The 22693-nt window shown below is 40.6% G+C and overlaps 1 protein-coding gene across 2 annotated transcripts; it reads left to right on the top strand.

Moving 5' to 3' along the window:
• The first annotated feature begins 711 nt into the window (after nt 1-711).
• On the top strand, nt 712-12151 carry LOC129202879 (uncharacterized). 2 transcript variants are annotated; one of them, XM_054816480.1, is made up of 5 exons: nt 712-813; nt 3263-3742; nt 7479-7563; nt 8303-8451; nt 9303-12151. In XM_054816480.1, the coding sequence occupies exons 2-5, from the start codon at nt 3308-3310 to the stop codon at nt 9456-9458; spliced, it is 825 nt and encodes a 274-aa protein (XP_054672455.1). In that variant the 5' UTR covers nt 712-813; nt 3263-3307; the 3' UTR covers nt 9459-12151. The 2 variants fall into 2 exon arrangements, with proteins under 2 accessions (XP_054672455.1, XP_054672456.1); XM_054816481.1 differs by lacking the exons at nt 712-813; nt 3263-3742 and having other exon boundaries at nt 6648-7563; nt 9303-9395; nt 11437-12145.
• Nucleotides 12152-22693: the final 10542 nt, after the last annotated feature.

The raw sequence follows: 22693 nt of genomic DNA, 5'->3' as shown, positions 1-22693 counted from the left end.
CCTAAACACAGCCCCATACCAGCTACTGTGAAGAAAATTAACTCTATCCCAGCCAAAACCAGCACAACACTCTGTGTGTATGTGGTTAAGTAATTGCTCCCAGTTATACAATCCATGCCATTTTAAGAGTGATCTTATCAAGGCATGTGTAGCAACTATTAAATTATTCTGTTGGCAAAGTGCTTGAAAACTGAAATACAAACTGGAAGTTAATTCTGCTATCCTGATTCTTGTGTTGTCGCTTTGACTGCACGAGCTGAATATTCAGAAAATACTGGTGTAAATACCAATGCTGCTTTTTATTCACTTGTTATAGTAAATATGAACCTGCTCAAAGCACAGGGTAGCAAAGCATCAGATCTTACAGGTCATAAAAGTATGTTTAGTAAAAGATAGTTACATCCCTTAGGATAACTGGTGATACAACAGCTCTGTTTTGTTTTCAGATTACTGTTTTCTTTTCCTCAGTCATATTTTCCTTCTAATACCCTTGTTTTCTAACATGTAAGAGAATCACATTGAACTTGTGGCCTTGTTGCTAGGTTTCAAGCTGCATTTATGCAGTCTACTGAGACACTATTTTCGTTTTTGAATTCTGAATCAAGTCCCAAGGCAACAGGACCCTGTTTCTTAGCAACACAGATGGGTAGCCTGTATATTCCAGCTCTTTTGTACAATGGAAGAATAAACAACTCTCCGAATAAGGGTGTGCTGCAAGTTCATCCCTTTGCTTAACTTCCCCGAGAAGACAGGAGAAGCCTTCTGTGATACAGCATATGAAGTTTGTCAGGAAGTCCCTGGTTTTGCAGAGTGGTGAGTGGTATCTGTCTTTTCTGTTCACTGCATCTCTTTGGGGTCCTTATTCATCACTGTGCATATGGATCTGTAGGTGCTTTGGATCGGCGAGTTTTAGGTTTCTAGGATACAAAAATGTGCATGGAAAATCAATAGTAACAAAGTTGGTAGAGGTGGGATATGTGAAAATACACAGAGTTTTTGTTTTGGTGAAATTATTGGAGAATCATAGAATTGCCTTGCTTTAGCAGCTTCCTCTGGATGCAAAACCTTGGGTTTAGGAAAACAAATGGGGCTGGAGAAAACAGGTGGAGGATTCAGAGGTAAGGAGGAAGTGGGTATTCATGTAACTAGTAAAGTAGTGGTGTATGTTATCCACCATATGAAAAGGAGAAGAGTTGCCCTTTTGACGCCGTCTCTGCAAAAGGTTGCACTGCTTTGGGACTTCTTGGCAATAGAGGTGAAATTTGAATTTTGCTGTCTCCAGGCTGTGGGACTGACCTTGCCATGGGGAGGGAGGAGTGTTAGGAAGAGGGAGAGGGGCAGAGAAGGGCATGCAGCTCCACAGGGCTGAACCTTTCTGCTCCTGACACTTGTGGAGGGGCGAATGCACGCATACCCTTTTCATGATGGCAGCAGCAATGCAAAGACTAGGTTATTACAGTTTTGGCACAGACTAGAAAAGCAGAAGCGCCTTTGCTATTCATTCACGCATCTGGTTGCTGACCTTGACATCTCCATATTTTACCTGTACCTAAAGGCAGCCTGGCGAGTCTGCCAGCATTTTTGTTTAGTTGCAAAACAAGAAAAGGCTGCTTTAAGTGTATAAATTATCAGCTGTCATTTTTTCTCCCCAATTTATTAAATGATCAGATAAACACAGCAGCTAGTTGTGGTGGGACAGCTGGCTTGCCTGTAGACTGGTGTGTGTGTGTGCGCGTCCCACTTAATGGAAAGCCAGAGCCGCTTTAGAGGACAAAAGCAGAGTGCCCACTCAAGCCCACCCAAGCTTGCTCATCTCCTTGCAGGCTGTGCTTCAATGTTTGGATAGCCTGAGAATAATTTGTGGAGTAGGGACTGTGAGTTTTGGCCCCTTCCTGGAGGCTTCCCTGCAGCGGGGCCTTGCTGCAGCTGGGAGTGCTCCAGCCACTGGGGTCCTGGACTGGATGGAAAGCACAGCACAGCTGAGCATGGCTTGGGGACCAAAATCATCTGAAAAAGAGAGGACAGAAATGTGACCTTCCAACAGTTTGTGGGAACTTACTTTATCTCCAGTAAGCTGCCTACCCAAAACCTTGTTCAGAAACAGTTTTGCTGGTGAGGACACATTTCCATTTGCCCTTATCCTTCAAAACATTCTGTCCTCAGAATAAGCACAAAGAAGAGGAAGTTGTAAGGTTATAGCTTTTCTTTAGGTTTCCTAAGCATTGAATATTAAAGGAAGTAAGAAAAATGGTTTGTATTGTCTTGGGGCCTGTTGCAATAGCCTTACAGTCTATGTCTTTCTTCCGGATTTTGCAGGACATCCAGGGATCTCTTTAAGGCCGCTGTTACAGATAATAGCGTAAGGAAGGTAACAGAGTCTGCGAGTGTCTTTAAGATCAGTGAGAAACAGAACAGAGATAATGTAGTATCTACCTCATGCACAGAGCTAAATACTTTACTGCCTATTAGGGCGTTAGTGCTGCTCCAGTGGTCTTTCACCCTGCCCAGAGGCATCCTTGGGTATACGAAAGGGCCTCCCTCTCCCTCTGGGCAAAAAGGTGAAGCTTGAGTGGCACTGGCTGATGAGATGGCCCACGGCAGGACATAACACCTGGGCACATATTAGGACAGTAATGGGGCAGCTCTAATTAATGTTGCGGCGTGGGTGGGCCCAGGAATGTGGAGAAACATGAAAATGCAGCAGGAAGGATGGAGACTGGAGTTTCAACATTTCCCTGATTTGAGGTACGTTTTGTCACTCCTGCTTGTGCGAAGCAAGGTGAGTGTGCATCCAGCGCTGCCCAGCTAACACCAAATCCCTGCTGTGCTGCCCTGCATGTGCACAGGTTTAGTCTCCCCTCAAGGATGTACTGTTTAATGAGACAAGCATAAAAATGTGAAGGAGAGGATGTATTTGTGTTGCTACTTAGTGATGGGTATTTCAGCCAAAATAAAAATCAGAGCTCCTGTTCCTACAGGCTAGTATGTACATGTAGATTCCTGAACATGCATGCTTTTGGCTTTCTCTAGGGTTAGGAGTTTGCTTCTTCAGGTTACTTTGCAGAACTGAGAGAAAGAGGGAATCAAGAAGCAATACTTCATCTAAGCACAGGTACAAAATAATACTGACATACAAGCACACATATATCTTCAATGAATGTACTAGGTTATACAGACAGAGGTAGCCAGATTGCAAGTAACAATCAATAGAAGTTCTGTTGTATATGTGTGTGTTAGGTTTTTTTCTTTTTCTTTTTGCCAGGGATTACAGTATCTGAGAAGAAAAAAAATCCATCATCAGGCCATTATGTTCACTCTCCACCAAGAGGAGCAACAATTTTTATTTAAAAGTCAAACAAAATTTTCTGCAAGCCTTGATTTGCCTTCCTCCCAGCAACAAACTATAGTGCAGCAACCCAAAGCCAAAACAGATGTATGGCTAAAGCAGCCTCCTGATTTTAGCTACCGGCTCTATAGATCATCCAACCCTTCTCAGAAGCCACAAGGAAAGGGAAAAGGGGAACCGAAGCCAAAAATGACCTCTGAGCCCATAGTCATGCAACAGCTTTCCAGGCTTAGGTCCAGGTTGCTCCTTCCTCTCTCAGAAAAGAAAAGGGACTTGCCTCAGCTTGTCACTCGCTTTCCACGGATCGGCTCTTATGAGGCCAAAATACTGTTTGTGAAGAATGGCAAATATAAGACTGGTGTATATGAAGACCCCAAACCGCACGATTACAGACAGGTAAAGTGTCTGGCTCCCACACTTTTATAAAGCAAACAAGCTGAAAAAAAGATGCTTGGGGATCAGTAAATGAAACCACTAGATGTCAGTCTCACTAGCCAAAAAAAAAAAAAAAAAAAAGAAAAAGAAAACCCAGTAGTTAGTACCGCAGTTGGGCTCTAACTTTGATAGATATCTCTGTTTATTTGCCAAATGGACTTCCAGAGGAAAAGCTGATGAACACAGGTTTGGAGCTCTATGTTTTTAATGTGCTTTGCAGCTGACAAGACGGTTTTCATTTTGGCAGAGCAGATTGAAGTATGGACATCAGGGCTAATCAGTTTATCTTTGCCTTGCTCTCTGTGACATGTCTGCCTGTACTTTCTACTTTCCCCATATGTCTGCCTGTACTTTGTACTTTCCCCAGTAGGTAGCAGTTGAATTGCTTGACTAGCTGGATGGAAGGATTTTATGGTAATGTTTCCATTTAGCAGCCCTGAGACCAGCATCTCATTGTGCTAGCTGTTGCGTGTAACATACGGCAAGAAACTGTCTTTTTTTTTCCTTTCACAACAACTGAAAATCAAATTATGTACAGAAAAGTTGCAAGGAAAATTAAAAAATCCAAGATACAACTTGGATTGGTGTATCCCTCCAAAATGAGTGTGTTTAACATTAAAACCGCTAAGGAAGAGAACCCTTCAATATAAATGGATTATGTTCCAATCTTTTGAAGATATTTTTCTCTTTTTAGAGACTTATTCTTTGGTGGGTTCTTTTTTTTTTTTTTGGGGGGGGGGGGGTTGGTAAGATCTTTTAAAGTCAGATGCCATAAAAACAGAGAGAAGAATCTTTTATTAAGATTCAGTATTCTATTCATATTCAATCAAATTTTAATTACAAACCTTCCTAGCTCCTCTCCTCTGAGCCCCTCAAAGAATCTTGCTCAAAGAACAATTCAGCAAACTTACTATTTCTAAAATAAGAAACAAAACCGAGACAGTAAGCTTTTGTTCTCCAAAGCAAACGTTTATAGCCGGACATGTAGTTTTTTGAAGAACCACATAAATGGCATATAGGCAATGTTCATTTCCATGGAAAACAAGAAATATTTTTTTCCTCCTTCTGTCTTCATGAGAGTATAAACCGTGTCTTCATTTATTTGCCAAGCTGCTATAGCAGGAATTTAACTTCCTTGTTTTTGAGTTTACCTAAGGTAATTAAAAGCAAACCTCTAGTTAGCTATTACAGCCAACAGAAATTTGTCCAGTAATATTCTGTCTTGAGGAAAATTTGCTTTATTTCAAGATGATCAAGTTTCTATAATAGTAATTAAATGCCAATTTCTCTTAAAACCTGCTAAACAAAACCTTTCTCTTTAAGTAAATATGCCTTATTTTTTCTCACGTGTTGACCAGTAATGTAAATTTGCAAAACCCGTGGAAGGGAAAAAAGCACATGCTTTTCCTGCAACTTTAATGTTGTGCTTTCTAAGGTCATCACTTCAGAGGGCCTGACTATAGCAAGATAATCTATAACATCCGTATCTTAGGAGAAGTTCTCAAGTTTTCAGAACCTTTACAATTCCGTATCAGGAGAAAACGAACGCTTTAATAATTTGACTGGCTCCAAAAGCTAATTCCAGAAAGTCCAATAACTACATGACCAAGGTATTTAGCTATGAGCGTGAAATCAAATTTCAGGTCCTTCTTACAAATCAGGTGCTTTGTTTGGAGATTTCAGTGTCACCAGTCAGTGCTCTAAACTTAGGACTAATGGTTTTCTTTGGTGAAATTCTGCCTGAGTGAAATGAGTAAGTATAAGTCAGCATGTCTGAAAAGAAATAAGGAAAAAGCAAAAAAGTTGCAACCAAAAATTCCTGCTTAAATTCCTGACAACAACAAAACATCCTCAGACTCTCCTCAGGACTTGCTACAGAGGTAGAAGGGATCTCCTCTGTGAGGTCTGGAGGAATATAATGCATATTGTCTGATTGCTTTGACATATCGTTAACTTTTCAGCCAACTGAAACTTCAGACTACTTAGTTCTAGCAGGCTGTAGACTGTACAGTGATGCAAATTCAGTGGAACTAAGGACTTGCCTTTACAGGGAATTTTACTCTTTTGTTTTTTCTTTTTTATCTATCCATTAAAATGTCCGCTGGGGAGAACCCTTTATGATATATTGTCAGGAGTTTAAAAGGAAGTGAGAAATCGCAGTGCACGATCTCTAAATGGAAAATGTACCTGAGAACTAGCTGCGCTGATCCAAAATTCTTAAGTATAGACTTGATCTTACACGTACAAAAAGAGGCAGTTTCTTTGTTCACTTAGATGGGGAGTCCCTTTTTCACCATTCAGGCCAATGGGAAATGCTTCATGAAATGGAAATCAGAACTCAGTCAGAAAAAAATTAGAGAAAGGGGTGTATGAAGAGAAAGGCAACAAGGAAGATACATAAATTACTAGTGTACAGTGTTTCCTTCTCTTTGTGGCATTCTCTCCTATACACTTCTGAGGTGCATCACACCCATCAATCTGCAGTTAAACATTCATTACCATCAAGTTTTCAACATGTAAGTTCACACACTATTTATGTTCCCTCCTTGATTTCACAGGCTACTCATCCTGTACTCACCCCACCATTTTGATTTTATCTTGTTCAGTTAATCAAAGAAACATATCTTCCTCTTCATGCAGATGATACTGATACCTCCAGAACATCATGGTTATTGATAGTCTACCTTGTAACTCACAAGAAATGTGAGAAATGTTTTATGATATCCATTTCAACCTGTGAAGATAAGGGAAAATTGTCAGTCAAATCTGCATACCTAGCAATGTAGTCTAACATAAGTGATGTACATGAAGAAGCTAATTGCTTTTCAAGAATGGGCTGATGGAACAAACTCACCCTTTTGAGATACCTCGTCTTGGAAAGATTTTTAAGACCAGTGTGCTGGTGTCATATCTTGTCCTACACTTATCTGACTCTGCAAAATATGGTTTGGTGAAAAGCAGCACTAGCAGCAGCCAAACTCACAATTTCCTCTTGCAACTGGCAGAAAACATTACCAGTTATTTAAAATCCTATCCCCTTTGAATGCAAAATCACTTTTGTTTAAAAAAAAAAATAGAATACCTATCTAAAAAATGGTATGTTACTGATGTTAAATATCCCCTTGTTTCAGCTTTCCTTTCAGCCCTCTCCTAAGTTCTCCAGCAACAGAAAGTGCTTAAGCTCATTGTAATACAGATGAATGCAGGGTATGTTAATGATTAACTAAATTCACTGGAAAGGTTTGAAAAATAATGCAAACAACTCCACGCAAATAACTCCAAAGCATGCAACATACTTACTCCAAGAAATTGCATCCCCTGTGTTTTTAGTATCACAGCTCCTTTCTTTAGAAGGGTGTTCCATTTCTGTTATTATTCCTCATCTGTATTCTAATAGGAGGTCACTGGACTCATTTGAAATCTGGACCATGGTGATAGGAGTTGTGTAAATAGACAACTTTAGGGTAATGGAAAACTGTAATTCTTGTCAGCTCAACAGCTTGACTTGTTAACAAGTTAATTAACAGTTAATCAAATCTCCTAAATCTTGCATTTTTTAACAGAAATGTTACAGGTTTATTTTTTACCTTACCTAAATCCATCATGTAAAGTTTATTCTTCAGTTAACTTCAGTGTTCTTGGTTCTAGGCATGATGGCTTATCTGGTGTTACAATATATTTTCCTTTTCAAGTACAGTATGAAGCTAATTTACCAAATCTTGTGACAAGTTACTCCAGAGATCCTTTAAATCTGAAATTAAAATCACAACATTTAAACACAGGTAAGTCCTTGACAACATGCCACATACATTGTGTTAAAGACATCAGAATCAGTATGTAAGAGCGTAGAACCCCTCTACTGCCATGTAGCTGGCTGAAGTGGCCTCCGATGGAGCTTGGCAACCGAACAGCAATGTTTTCCCCTAAGTTTCAGTATCAGAGAAAGACTGCTTCCTAGCTCTAAATAACAGACTCAGACCACAGAAAATACACTAGTTCACTCACGCAAAGACACTCAGTTTTAAGATTACCTGATAAAAGCAGGATTATCAGCTCAAAAATCTGCTTGCCGATGTAGATTTGCGGATTAGACTGCACTTTCAACCTTGTAATGGTGGTTTATTCCCAGGCAACCGAATCAAGTCCAATGTCTGCTGTCCTCGTTGTAGACACAATAGTCTATATCTGCATTCATACTGTGGTAGATAGTCCATACTGGGATGTCTGCCTTTTAGTGTCGTTTCTATAGCTTCATCTCTTATAAGGATAACTTAGTTGAAAATAATTAACCACACATTATTTAAAGTACACACACATACATACTATGTAGCAAAACCCACTACTTTCTATGTACATTCACAGCAAGGCCACAGACAGAATATTTTTTTTTGCTTATGATCTCTATCATCTAAGTCTGGGTGCTCCTTTTTTGGAATCCTATCTGATTAACAATAAATATAGCTTTTCAAATCCTAGAATCCAGACAGTTTGTCCTATAGCTTATAAACACTGTTTGCTTAGTATTTTCAGATCCTGGACTTGAACCACTGAAAGGAAAGCAAAAGGATTCTAATAGGAGATTTCTTACATACAAACCCTGTGAAAGCAAATGGGATCCACGACTGCTACTACCAAAGAATCCCTGGCCACCTAAATCTGCTTCATTTACAGTAAAACAGATTAAAAGACAACTTCCTGCTTTTCTCTGCATCAAAAGATTTTTTTTATAATAGTAGTACTAGTAATAACTATTATTATTATTGTTGTTGTTGTTACTGTTGTTGTTGTTGTTATTACTTCTGAATTCCATTGATTTCAGAGTGCTTTGGATCATGCAATAGCTGAACTTGGGACAGCTGGCATGGCCTAAGGAAAGTGTCACTATACTGGAGATCTGGGGACACAGACCACCAATTTCCTTTAGCTTTTCAAGAATATAATTCTGTTTCCAGTTCTTGTTGACTTTGATGTAGTCTGGAAAGATAATCTTTTGTGGAACACATTTTTATTTCAGCCTGTAGGGAAATTATACAGCATTGCACGTGGCAATGCATTTGTAGGAATCAAGATGTCCATATTAAACCATCCAGACATAGACTATTTCAGAATATGCAGGTACTGGGTGGATACTTTGATGGTTTATATGTATATACCAAACACTTTAATGTAGAGATCTCCAAAAAGAGAATGTCTCTATTTTCATTATAAAACAGCTCCCATTAACATTATTGAAGATTAACAAATAGTGGGTTGAGGGGAAAATAAATTGTGTAGGGAACTGATGACATTCTGATTTGTGAACATAACTACTGAATAGTGGCAAGTCAATATGCACATTTGTAAACCGCATGAATTGGCTGAACACAAATGCCTCTAGGCATTTCAACATGTTGTGCTCTGATTCAAGTCTGAAACACGCCTGAGAATGAGTTCTTTGATGAACCTGTCAGAGATCGTTCTCATGGCAGACAGTCCTGTTTCATTTTATAGCTCTGATGTACCTCTACTTCTTTGCTCTCAGAGGCACAGACAGCGGCGTGGTGCTCACACTGCATTCCTGGATCGTGTGGAGGAAAAGCTGTGCCAGCTGCAGCAGGGAGAGGCAGGCAGAGATGTGAGTGTTCGTTCTGCTAGAGTAGGGACACAGGGTCTAGTCACATCCAGAGGGCAAACATGATTTTGCTCTCCTGTGGTCTTAGATGAGAAAGGATTGATGTGTGCTGGCAGAAGCCATAATTCCATTGGTTTGGGAGGGTCAGGAGGACTCTGACACCCAATTAAACTGAATAGGCCCAAGACTTTCTTTGAGTCCAGAGCAAAAAGTGCAGATAGCTTGGCTGGCCTTCCTCATGCTGGCTTGTACTGGTGAAAGCTTACCACCAAGTGACATCCTTGCAGCATCCAGGATGGCCCTGGCTTACACGGGCTCAGTGTGTCCATGCAGGCAATGAAGCATTGTCTCAGAGTCTGAGTTGCAGCGTTGATAATCTGAGTGAGATGAAGCCATGAAAATGTGCTGGTCGCAACATTGACCTTTGCTGGAATAGCTTGTGCTTCTTGGAAAAATACACTTGTCTGAGAGGAGTCCTCTGCTCCTATAGCCAGGATCTACACTTCTGCTTGTCAAGTCTCTTAAATGAGGTCATGGTGGGCAGCTTCCTAAAGCAGGTGTGTCGTGGTTTAGGCCCAGCCGGTAGCTGGGTGCCACGCGGCCGCTCACTCACCCCTCCCCCAGCGGTACGGGAAGGAGAAGTATAACAAAAGGCTTGGGTCGAGGTAAGGACAGGGAGAGATCACTCACTAATTACCGTCATGAGCAAAACAGACTGAATGTAGTGAGGAGATTCATCTAATTTATTACTAGGCAAAACAGAGTAGAGCAATGAGAAAATACAATCAACTCTTAAAACACCTCCCCCCACCCCTCCCATCTTCTCGGGCTCAACTTCACTCCTGGCTTCAACCTCCTCCCCCCTCAGCAGCACAGGGGGACGGGGAATGGGGGTTGCGGTCAGTTCAGCACACATTGTCTCTGCCGCTTCTTTGTCCTCAGGGGGAGGACTCCTCTCAACATTCCCCTGCTCCAACATGGAGTCTCTCCCACGGGCTACAGTCCTTCATGAACTGCTCCAGCGTAGTCTCTCCCACAGGGTGCAGACCTTCAGGAGCAGACTGCTCCAGCGTGGGGTTTCTCCCACAGGGTGCAGACCTTCAGGAGCAAACTGCTCCAGCGTGGGGTCTCTCCCACAGGGTCACAAGTCCTGCCAGCAAACCTGCCCTGGCATGGGCTCCCCTCTTCACGGGTCCACCGGTCCGGCCCGGACTTGCTCCAGCGTGGGCTTCCCACGGGCCACAGCCTCCTTCAGGTGCCTCCACCTGCTCCAGCGTGGAGTCCTCCACGGGCTGCAGGTGGAATCTCTACACCCCCTCATCCTTCCTCCATGGGCTGCAGGGGACAGCCTGCTTCACCATGGTCTTCACCACGGGCTGCAGGGGGATCTTTGCTCTGGTGTCTGGAGCGCCTCCTCCCCCTCCTTCCTCACTGACCTTAGTGTCTGCAGAGTTTCTTACATATTCTCACTCCTCTCTCCAGTTCCAAAAGCTTTTTTTAAACTCTTTTGTTTTCCTTCTTAAATATGTTATCACAGAGGCGCTGAGTGGCTTGGCCTTGGCCAGCGGCGGGCCCGTCTTAGAGCCGGCTGGCATTGGCTCTATCAGACACAGGGTAAGCTTCTAGCAGCTTCTCACAGAAGCCACCCCTGTAGCCCCTCCCGCTACCAAAACCTTGCCACACAAAACCCAACACAAGGTGGAAGGTAGGACTGCTTTTTAATGTGTTAGGAGACACTTTTAGATTCCAACACACCTCTCCTTCAGTATTCCTGGGCTGCTGACTCTTTACAGTGCCCTCCAACACAGTACCCATGCCTGGCTGCCAGAGTCCCAGGAGGAAGAGAAAAATGTCCATGAAATACACCATTTTCTGCTTCTGTCTTGTCTAGAACAAGCTTCTCATGGGGGAAAATCTTGATCTTCTCACTGGTGAAACCAGTTTGCTGTAAAACTGCATTTTCTCCTATAGTGTTTGATACTAGCCTGATGTGATCTTATAGGGTGATGACTCTATTTAAATGACAATGTCTTTCCTTTCACAGGAATCCCAGCCTGAACAGCATGGTGCTGAGGAGAAAGCAATGCGGTAGAGACTCCACACCATTATCCATGCTAACGTACCAAACTTCTGTTCCCAAGAAGTGTGTTCATCTGCACACATTATGGAAGACACTAGTGGTCCTGAGCTGTGTCTTGTGTCTATCCTGTGAGGTCCGATATGAGCTCTCTGAGAACCCTATCCTGCTGTAACAAAGCAGGCCTAGGTCCTTCGAACAATACAAAACCTGGAACAGAGAGCCCCCTTTATCAATGATGTTCAAATATTTTAGCAAAATATCTGGTTTTTACTGTAAATACCAGGAGGGAACAGAAACATAGTAAATGCACTTTTTCTGTTTTAGTAGTGAGTATTTGACCTCTTTCCCTTAGGTCCTGATTTGTGAAATAACATGGAAGGTAGCATTATTATCTCTTTCTACTTAACAAATTCCTCTCTATATATATCTCTCCATATTGCTAAAAATTACTTACCAACTCTTCCATTTAATTAATTATTTTCCCTAAACAGTCACTCAGTTATCTGGAGGTAAAAGAAATGGCACAGCCCATCGCACTCCTGAGAACTAGAGAGGCTGTGTGCCATGATGAGCTTACTTTGGAAACTCCTTGTCCTCTCCACCCAAGAGCTGGTGGTGATCAGCAGGCTGTGCCAAAATCAACCCTCATGCTTCCTCTTTCCTTGACAGGAACAGCTGCTTTGCTCTTGGCTGTAGTTACAATGGGCTTGACTGCTGAAAGCTCAATACGGTCAGGTAGTTTCAATTCCTTTTATAAACAGTGTGGGGGGGTATTGAGTGTAACAGGGGAAGCACTTTTTAGTCATAAGTCTGCATTGCCGAGGGCTTTGGAGGCATATACAGAGCCAGATTTGGATTCAAATCTCTAGATTTAAACTGTAAGTAAGCTGCATAGTAAGTGCACCCCAGATAGTGATTTAGCATAAGAAAATTGCATATTGGATTGTTTTTGCCTTTCCAAAAGACGGTGAGCTACACCCCACTATGGAAAGCTTGGGACACTAGTAAGAATCTGTTAAGCCATGATCGCATAGCTCTGTGTGCACTGCTGTGGAGTTTGGCATTTCTCCAGGATTTCCCAGACACAATGCTTAGTGAAAAGAAAAATTGTGTAAGATGTTAACACTAAAAAAGGGCGTATTTTTTGTTAAAGAGACCTTCCTACCAGTCAGGAAGCAATTGCTTGTTTGAAATTTGGGGTTCCCCAAATTTGGGTTTGGAAATAAAAAAGTCCCCAGTCTGCCTGGAAATTACCAGTTTTCTGAATGCCAGGCAAACCCAGCCCAGCAAATGGTACTTTCTCTGTGCATGGCAAATGAAAGACTTAGGACAAATTCCATTTCAGAGGTTGTTAGGTTCTAGACCTCTTGTGGGTAGACATCATCATAATAAAATAGCATTGTATCTATGCTAAGATGGATGATAAAATTTTAGCTGGGCCTCCCCATTGTAATAGGAGCAGCAGTGTAAAGAAATGATGCACGTAGCAATCCTTCGAAGGAATGCTATTGACTTTTTATACAGATGGGAAAAAAGAAGCACAGACCAGGTAAATGAATTGCCCCAAACATATGAGGGAGAGTCAGTTTCAGGCAAACTCTCGCAGGTAAACTTGATCTCTTATAACACACGTGGAGGCAGTTCCAGTGTTCCTGAGGAAAAGAACAATGAACTTGTCTATAATCTCTGTGCATGACCCCTCATCTTTAAAAATTTAGATGACAGAGGTATGTCTTCATTCAGACCCACAAGATGGGGGTAGCCCCTTGTGCTTGCTTGCAGTGGGGAGTGAGACACACAGGCGTGTTACAGACACTCATTTCCTGGCTTAGGCAACTTCACTCTTTCATTAGAGGAGCCAGGAAAAAAATGTGGGGCTGCTTTGCAGTGAGGAGAGTGCAAGCTGCCAAAGTCTCAGGGGTACTAAAAGGCTATTAAGGAAACTATGGTACCTGCAATAAATCTGTGCATGGATAATGCAGTAAGAGGTATCCTAAGAATCTAAACTGAGACTTGGGAACCTAAGAGTTCCTTGAAAATGCTGTCTCAGTTTGTTCACCTACTTTGATGTAATTATTACATATACTACATACCTTTACCATATGCAGTATGTATAAGAAAAAAACTGTTCCTGTTAAGAACACTATGAAGCATGCTGTTTTCTTTTTCTCCAACACCACATCCTTGCTAGGAAGCAGCTTAATGAGCATTACTGCTACTGACAGGACAGGTATCTCGCTTTCAAATTCCTACAGGGGTGTGACACCCAGCTGTATCTTTTGTGAAAGGCAGAGGTAGTGCCTCCAGGCAGCTGGGCAGCTGGAAGCCCCCATTACCCTGCCAGGCTTACCAGTACAATGCAGTGGTTTGGTCTGAAGGAGGTGGCAATGCTGCCACACAAAGTGGAGATTTAGGTGCTCTCCAGAGAGCAGCTGTCCCCGCTGCAATGTCAACTTGGTGCACTCCAGCATCCAGCAAAGCCCAGCGGAGGTGCAGCATCACTAGCCTGCTGCTGCGTCTCTGCACACCATTTCCCATCGCGATGGCTCATAGGCACAGAGGGAAGAAGTGCTCACCCGAGCTAAGTACTGTGGCAGCTCTTCACACTGGCCCCAGCTTAGCATCGCCTTGTCCTTCTGTTGCGCATCCGAGTTCTACCAGAGCCCAAAAGGTCATGAGATTCCTCCTCAGAGATATTTGCCATTCAGGCTGATCTCCACCTCCTGACATGCTTCACAAAACTCTTAAACCTCAAAGAAAGTGGAGTATAGTTTTTGTATCAAGGACTGGCTGAAGTGGTGTTCTCATGCCTCAGCAGTTGGAGACCATGCAAAATCTCTTCATCCTTTTTACTTTTGCATTCTCATTTTTGGGGGTGCAAATGCACTGTAAATCTTGCTGACAGCTATGTCAGCCATTTAGGCACAGAGTCAACTGTGGCGTGGATATCTCTTAGCCCAGTGTACAAGAAATGGCCAGTATCCCTTACCGAAAATGTCGCTGATCTAAAATCTGTTCCAGTCAGTCAGCGTTTTTCCATTGACTTTGCTGTATTTTGGAACAGGCTTAGGGAGGTGAATTATTTTGTTTTAGGCGGCAGTATTGGATTGTTCCTTTAGAATCACTTTATAAAAACCTCTACAGCTTATATAAATGCAGAGAATGAATTTGGATGCATTCTGAAATACTAAAAGGAAGAAGCAGCTTTACAGGTTAACTGTAAATACTGTGATCTCATAAATGACGAGAAGAAGCAAATGTGTATACGAACATATAAAAATATGTTCAAATCTGCCACCCACACATACTGACTCTATAAAAGACAAATCAGTAGATTCGGTAAGTTGTTAATACTAATGTTTTGTGTATGTATAGAACTTACCTTACGTATCATTATAAAACAGACAGAAAGAATTCAAGGTCTCTGCTGAGGACATCCTCCACTCCCCCTATCCCCCCATATACTTCCAATTCAGTATTATCTCTAACTTGTACTTTGGGCTAGATTTAGCCATGTGTCCTGTGATTTCTTGAACTGAAATCCAACTCATGTTAATGATTACCATGCAGATTAAAATCAGTGTTTGAATAATCCACAGGACTCCTAATCTAATCTCTGACAACATCTCTATAACTTTGTTTATATTTTATTTGCCATGAATTTATGCCCAAGTTCAACTAAAAGACACCTCTCTATATCTTCCCTCCATCACAAACCTGTACATTTGAAAAATTAAGCACATACACATGGGGTACTCAGGTGGTCAGCAAATTTTAGGTACTGGAAATGGTCCTGGGATCATACTGGTCATGCTAGAAGTGTTAATATCCTTGTCACACTAAGCTGTTGAAATACCAAATTTTATGCTTTTCCTGTGGAACAAAATGATAAAAAGCATGAAACAATAAACGTGACTAACAGTAGACTAACCATGTAAAGTTTAAAGAATTATTATTAATTTACTAAGATCTTTCTAAGGCCTGATGTACAAAAGTTGGTAAACATAGCAGATTTGTTTGCAATAAAAAAATCTCATATTGACCACAATTAACATACTGGAAAAAATGTAAAGAATAATTTTCTGCCAGATACTTCTCTGTTCTCATTAAACACTGCTCTGAATATTGCATTATACATTATCATGTTAAAGTGATAGCAATAGGATAATTTTATTACCTTAATAAAACCATCATAGTTAGCTAACACCATACAGACATGTGCTGTTTAGTTCATATAAGGAAGAAAAATATTAATTTGTTTTAAACAAGGGAATGTTTCTAAAAAGGCACTAACTGCATCTGAAAAGACACATAGGAGAGCTGTGCGATACTAAATAAAGGAGTGAAGCCTAAATAAAAAATGTTCTGGGATGCCTCTTTTCATTTAGATAAGACTAATACCCTCTTTTACTCCGCCACCAACCACTTCGCCACGTGGGGAGAGGGTCTCGGAGGAGGCAGCGGGATGTGCGTAGCCGGAAAGGCTGCTGGTGCTGCAGGACGCCTGTACATGGTTCTTTTAATAAAGAGCCACTTTAGTTTGAATACCATGGGATTTCCTTGAGTTGCAAACCAACAGGCAGTGCATGAAACACACAAGGTCTTTTCTGTAACTGTTTAAAACTTAAAGCTTTATAAACATTGAAGTGCTATTTTTCCTCCACAGAGGCCTTTTCTTAGTTGCAAAAATAAAACAAGGAAGCGCCTGTCGTGTAGGTTGTACTAAAATTATACTTAGCACAATAAACTTATCTGTAATAGTATGTTCCTCAGCTGACTCATCTTTTACTTTGTAAAGAGAAATAGTTAATTTTCACTTGCTTCCTACATAGTTGAAGAAGATAGTAGCTAAGTAGCAGTGAGATTCCTTGAATGTTCATCTCAAGAGATGGATAGGAAAACAGCAAGCACCTGGCAGCCAGTGGAAAGTCAAACCACCGAGCCATAAACAGATGTGTTCCTGTACGTGTTTTCCTGAGAGAATAATCGCTCTTGTTGATGGTTATGTACCTTTGAAAATAAATAGCAAACAGTGTTACTAGTGAAAATAACTAGGAATGGATAAAGTCAAAGGATACCAAACGGATTTTTCTTTTCCCAACAGAGGAAATTTTCTGGCCTTTTGGAAAAGGCAAGGAAGGAAAAGGAATATCTTGGCCTAGTGTATTTTAAGATAGTGTATCAATATGCACCCTTCCCTCTAATCGTGTCACTAAAAGTTGGCTGGCATGCCCTGGGTGAAACATGAGCCCAAGCATACAGGGGCTGTGTAATCACATAATGTTGGCTACCTTGCACTGAGTAAGGAAAAAGTTTCTCTTCAGTCCAGGAAGAGTTGGACCAAGCCTTAAGTGACTTCCAGATCTGGAATTTCAAGCACATAGTCCATGCGCATAGTGCTGCGTTGCTGTGTCGCTGTGTCATTGAAGAAAAAAGAGCACAAAATTTATCAAATTATTTATTGACTTTATTGATCTGTTTGAGTTTTTTAATTTTTTTTTTATGTTTTTGTGTATGTATTTCTAGCACCACACAGTTTATCACAGTTTCACAACATTGTAGGTCTCATATGAGTGAGCATCCCCCAGTCTTTTGTGGCACTGTTCAGGATTTTATTTTTAAAAGTAGAAATTTGAGAAATGTACTCCCAGAAGTCATATATGTATGAAGCAAGGAAGGGGAATGGTTGGGATACAGATTACATTTATGTTTGGCTCCTAGACAGATCTAGTCAAGAAGGCTCAGGAGCAAAGCTTGGAAACAAGGGACAGGAGAGTGCCAGAGACCTCAGACCATTGCAGCAGGATGGTGGGACGGCATGTACCTTAGCAGGATAAACTGGAGACCCAGGGAAAAGAGGTACCTAAACTACTGGTTTGGGGGCGAAGCTAAAAGGTACTTTGTAGCTGTTGAACTGTTTTATTCTGGAAGGAGTGAATGCTGTAGTTCTGTTTGGGAGCACCAGTATATACAGTATTATTGACATGAAGGAAATGAGGGGATGATAAATATTGGAGACACTAGCTCTTTTTTTTACAGTCAGAGGATTCATTTATTCTGGGAACTATGCCTAATGCTACCTAGGATTGAGAGCGTGTAAATAATCTGCACACTTCACCATCTCACATCAATTATGTATTTTACCTCACACTTTATTTTATCTGGTATCTGCCCTTTGTCAGTGGACAATGAAATAGGAAGACAAGTCAGGAGAGCAGGGTCTGTAAAGATAATACACTTGTGTCCCTGAGGACATGCCTTCTCTAGAATAATAGGCTCCTTAAAACAAGACATTAAGAAAATATATTGATTCCCATAAGATTAATTTTTGCCTTGGAGTCTAGGGCTGGAGGAGTTGCATGATTTGTTAATCTGACTTGAGTTAATATGAAATGTGTGTTCTCCAGACTTTCTCATGGAAAAAACTTGTTCCTGATGAGTGGCAAAAAGACCCTAACAAAATACTGCTCCGTGTCTTTCCTTGTCACTTAGAATTATAAAATCAACCTTGAAATAAACGATATGTTGACAGTACAATTTTTAATATTGAGGCACCTCCATGATTTCTATGCATAGTGCTAATCAGAAAACAGACAGATAGGGTCCTTTTCCAGGAAGTATGTTTCGGACTCTTGAAACAGGAATCAGTCCCAAACTTTGATTTAAAATAGATCTTTCTGTAGACCTCTTGAGCAACATCAAGACCCCATCTTGAACATGCGCTACCAAAAGATAACTATTTTAGAAGCTGTCTCCAGCAGGTTTGCAGATCTCAGCAGCTTTGTAGCGAATGCTTTCAATATTTCAGAGAAAAGGAAGAAGTTAATTATATAAATCTGGTTACCCTGATGTAGAAACAAATTTATGGATGTCTTTGTTCTCCTTCAGATAGTTTTGCTTTTAGATCTGCTAAACTCAATGGGCAGATCCCCAATAAATGTTAGTGATCTTAGAAACTACTCACTTAATTTGGGAAGGCTGATCAAGGAAACTGTCCTGCCCTCTTCAAACTGAAGCAATGCTGAGTATGAATTTTAAAATGGTGTGACAGGCCTCTTGTTAGTGATCTTAGTGTTTTGTGCTGGTATAATTAAACTTTGCTAATACATAAAAGCTGACATACAATAATAAAATTCATAATTCTCAAATGTGTTATTCTCGGAGAGTATGAAACCACCTTAGCCTTTCATTAGTAGAAGTATAACAATACACTTGTGCCTTAAGAAAACAAGTGGGAGGCATAAATACTCTCCTGTATGAACTTGGTAAAAACTGCATGTTTTGAACAATCTAGAAGATGTTTATTTTCCCAGGTTGGTCTTTCAAACAGACTTTTTTCAGAAAGTCAGAAAACAGAACATCTTCCCCCACTTTCCCACATTTCCCTCCTTTTCTGTTTCAGATATTTGAGTCATTTAAGTTAGTGTCCAGGGTCAGTGAATTAAAAATGAAAAAAATGTTAGAAAGTATTTCAAATTTTATGTGAAGATAATGAATGTTTTGGAAAAAATAATTTCAGTACATGGTTTCCAAATCCAGAATAAATTCATATGTGAGATTTGATGAAAAATGTAATTTTAAGTACTCAAGTAAGTTTCAAGTAAGAAATCAATACTTACAGATATCTATTAATGAGGAGCTACTCTGTATTTAAAAGGCAGCCATACCACTACAGAGATCTGTGTTATTCTGAAAATCTAAAGAAGCTTAAATCCTAGTTTTATTCATCTTATAACTGTTTTGCCTGGAATAGAGAATCTGGCCTACACCATGGATATCTGCCACTGAAACCAGCTACAATGAATTAATTATTCCTTCTCTGAGAATTCAGAGGAACTGCTTGCTGTTGGGGGTAGGAGCTGCACATGCTTTGAGTACTCGGCTTTTCACATACACTGTCTTTAAATGCATAAAGATATTCACGTATTATCTTCATTCAAGAGAAAAAGCTATCTCAGTATAACTTTATTTCAAAATACACCTGTGATTAGAATCTTAGTAAAAATATCCTTTCCTTAGGATCTTGGTTTAATGTCTCACAAAAATTGTTCCTTTTTATATTAAATTTAGTAACCCTCTCAGACAAAACAGTATCAAGGAATTAATGAAGGAAACTTTTACCATTTGAAAAATGCAATGAAATATATTAAACTGAAATCCTACGTCAGTTTAGATAACTACCAGCAGTTTTGCTTTTTACCACTTTTTTACAGATTTGATTGTTTCCCGTTCCCCCTTTGTGAGTAGATGTCTAGAAGAGCCACTGGTTTATGCAGATGGAGAAGGCTGTTTTCCCTGGGTCCTCCCCACTCCCCTGCTTGCCATTTCCAATACTTCAGGCACTCTTTCCACAGATTTAAGGATATCTTCTTGGAGAGTTGATCTATGAGATTAATGGCTGTTGCATATTCAATTAATCGGTCCATAAGATACTATGCTTTCTTCAAATTGTTGCTGATTTCTTGTGTGTGGGTAAACCTCTTTTCATTGGTTTTACTTAGATGCTTTTAACTTTAATTATTGCACTGATGGTAAATGGGAATGTGGCAGTTTTCTTGTCCCTCTTTTCCAAGTATGCAAAAATAACTTAAACTGTCATCAAAACCTGTATGCTGCAACATACAAATAAAAAACTTCAATTATCACTTCTTGACACTCAAAAGATCATTCTGAAAATATAGTCAGGCCATAAATACAGTATTTTCAAATTCAAAATGGATAAACACCACTTTGACACTTACAGAATGTCAATCAATGCAGACAAATTCTGTAACTACCTCATACATAGCCCTTTTAGGCTATGTATTTGAACTTTGCAGAAGAAACAAAGAAAGAAATCAGGGTTTAATTCCCTACTGCCTTCCATCTTCTGTAATGTAAAGTGAAGTCACTTCATCTTTTGTAATGGAGAAAAAAGTCACCAATCTGACACATTGCCACTTCCACTTATGCAAAACAAATGGAAGAGCTGGAGCAATCAGGTACTGACTTGTGCCGTATGACAGGGCGTAACCTTTAGTGCACCATGTGAATGACACGAATGGAACCAGCCATTTTTTGTGGGGCATCTTGCTTCACAAAGCAGTGTGAAGCAGTTGAGTCCCAGCAATACTGTAGAAATTGTAAAAAAAAGAGTGAAAGAGGTTTTGTAGCAATTATCAAAGTTATCAACTGATATCAAGTAGCCTTGTTTTAAATAAACTTTCTGAGTGATAATTCCTGGCCAATATCTCTGAATCTTTCTTAATAAAGAATGGCATTTCCATTTTCCTATTTCCAACCAAGATACACTGATTCATTGAAAACTTGAACCTGAACTCTTTGCAAAGAGCTGGAGATTTTCCCCATCAAACTTGGGACCACTATATCTAAGTATAACGAAGTAAACTCAAGGATCAGTGGGATGATTTTGGTGAAACTTACTGAGCCACGTATCCATAGAGAACAGCATGATTTATTCCTATGTTAGACCACATGAGCAGGAAATGTGGACAGGCTGCTAAATCATTGATGTGAATAATGACAGTATTTCTCTGTCTAGATAGCCAAGGTGGGTAAAATGATGAGTCTAAGAATGTTTTTCTGAATCTTGTCTACTCCCATGACCATGCAATGAAATGCCATATATAGAGGAGACCTTCTGTCTCTTGGAGAATAAGGGATTGCTGAAGGAGTGCTTCACTTCCCTCTCTCTGACTCTTTGAGATATAATATACTGTGGCTTGGCATGAACATATACTTGAAATTTCTTGATTAAAGTTTTATGCTGCTCATCATTGAATATTTCAGGAGAAAAACATAAGAAAAATGCAGAGAGCTATAACATACTTAATAATTAACACTGCACTTCTCACTAGCCCAGTGCCAAAAATGTCTTCCTAGATTCTTTGATGGAAGCCAACATTCAGATGGCTTCCTCTGCATGCCCTACTTAGGCAGCGCCATTGCTGAAGAATGAATTTGGAGAGTCAGAGCTCCTCGGCTGCTGGGCATGCGGTGTCCTTACCTGCACAGCTGAGTGGTGGGCACCACAGAAGAACCCCTTGTTGCCTGGACAGGGAGCACTGACGCTGCCATAGTGAGCGAGAGAGCGCTCATGCAAGCAGGGCAGGGCGTAGGTGGGAGCCAGCCAGTTGCCACCTGGAGCACATAGCGTAGCTGTGATCCTACCCTCGCTGCGCCTTAGATACCTGCTTCAAAGCTACATGCTAAGGCCCTTTATTTGCTCTGGACTTGGATTTAAGTTGTTGATTTAAAAGCAGACTCCTCTCTTGAAGGTAAAGGGGGACTTGTTACTTCTATGTCAGGGGACTGGTTGGCCTTCTGCATACCTCTCATCTGGTAGCCTCGTCACTCAAACTTTGCCAGTAAGGAGGAAAGCGAGGTTTCAGTCTTTCTTCAGCGTGTTCTGGCTTTGCTAAAGCCTCTTCTGTTGAAGCTGGGCTACCAAGCAGGATGGTTTGAGGGATCATGAGAGAATGGAGAGAGTTAGCAAGTGATAACATAATTCTATAGCCTGTTTTTGATAACTTGGCTTTTAAAACTGTATGTTCTAATTCTCCTTCTGCTCATACAGTATCAGTGATTATTATGATTTTTTTTTAGAAGTATATTGAAAATAAGAATTTAGCTCAGATCTGTGAACTGACTTGTGCTGTTTGGGGTAAATCTGAAATAACTATTGATTCATAATTCAGCAACAGAACAGATGAGAGCAGGGGTTGACCTCTGTGACTGTTTGGACAACAGTGTGCTTTTGACACGCAGACTCTGTGTATAGCAAACTTTGTAATGTGAAACTGGAGGAAAAACTAAACATCTGTAATCCCATTGTCAAGGTAGGGTCAGAGAGTTCAGGAGGGTATTTGGCATATGTGGTGAAGAAGAAATAAGCTTTGTAGAAGGAAACAGTTGTGACATTTGAAAATATTCTCTCCTCACATTGCCTTTTTGTACCTTCCATTGTTAGTTCCTGGAACCATAACTCAATGCTGGGCATCAACCTTGTAGAAGGACTTAAACAATCCATACTGAAAGTTATTCCTACTGCGAAAGATGCTGGAGCTCGGCTTCTGGAAACTCTTTTGGGTTCCTTGAGTATATCACCTGGAAACACCACCTTGTTTTGCTGCAATCCTTATCCCTGACTGGGACCAAAATCAGAACTCACGATGTTGCATTCTGGTTTTCCATATGCATATACATAGCCACACCCTGTGTA

This window comes from Grus americana, chromosome 2 (genome assembly GCF_028858705.1).
Source record: "Grus americana isolate bGruAme1 chromosome 2, bGruAme1.mat, whole genome shotgun sequence".
Taxonomy (NCBI): Eukaryota; Metazoa; Chordata; class Aves; order Gruiformes; family Gruidae; genus Grus; species Grus americana.
This window is presented reverse-complemented; position numbering and strand designations above follow the sequence as displayed.

Excerpts from the sequence above, each read along its gene's own strand:
- LOC129202879 (XM_054816480.1), top strand. The coding sequence starts at position 3,308 with ATGTTCACTCTCCACCAAGAGGAGCAACAATTTTTATTTAAAAGTCAA. Across the intron at positions 3,743-7,478 it reads AACCGCACGATTACAGACAG|TATGAAGCTAATTTACCAAA; the intron begins GTAAAGTGTCTG and ends TTTCAAGTACAG. Across the intron at positions 7,564-8,302 it reads ATCACAACATTTAAACACAG|TATTTTCAGATCCTGGACTT; the intron begins GTAAGTCCTTGA and ends CTGTTTGCTTAG.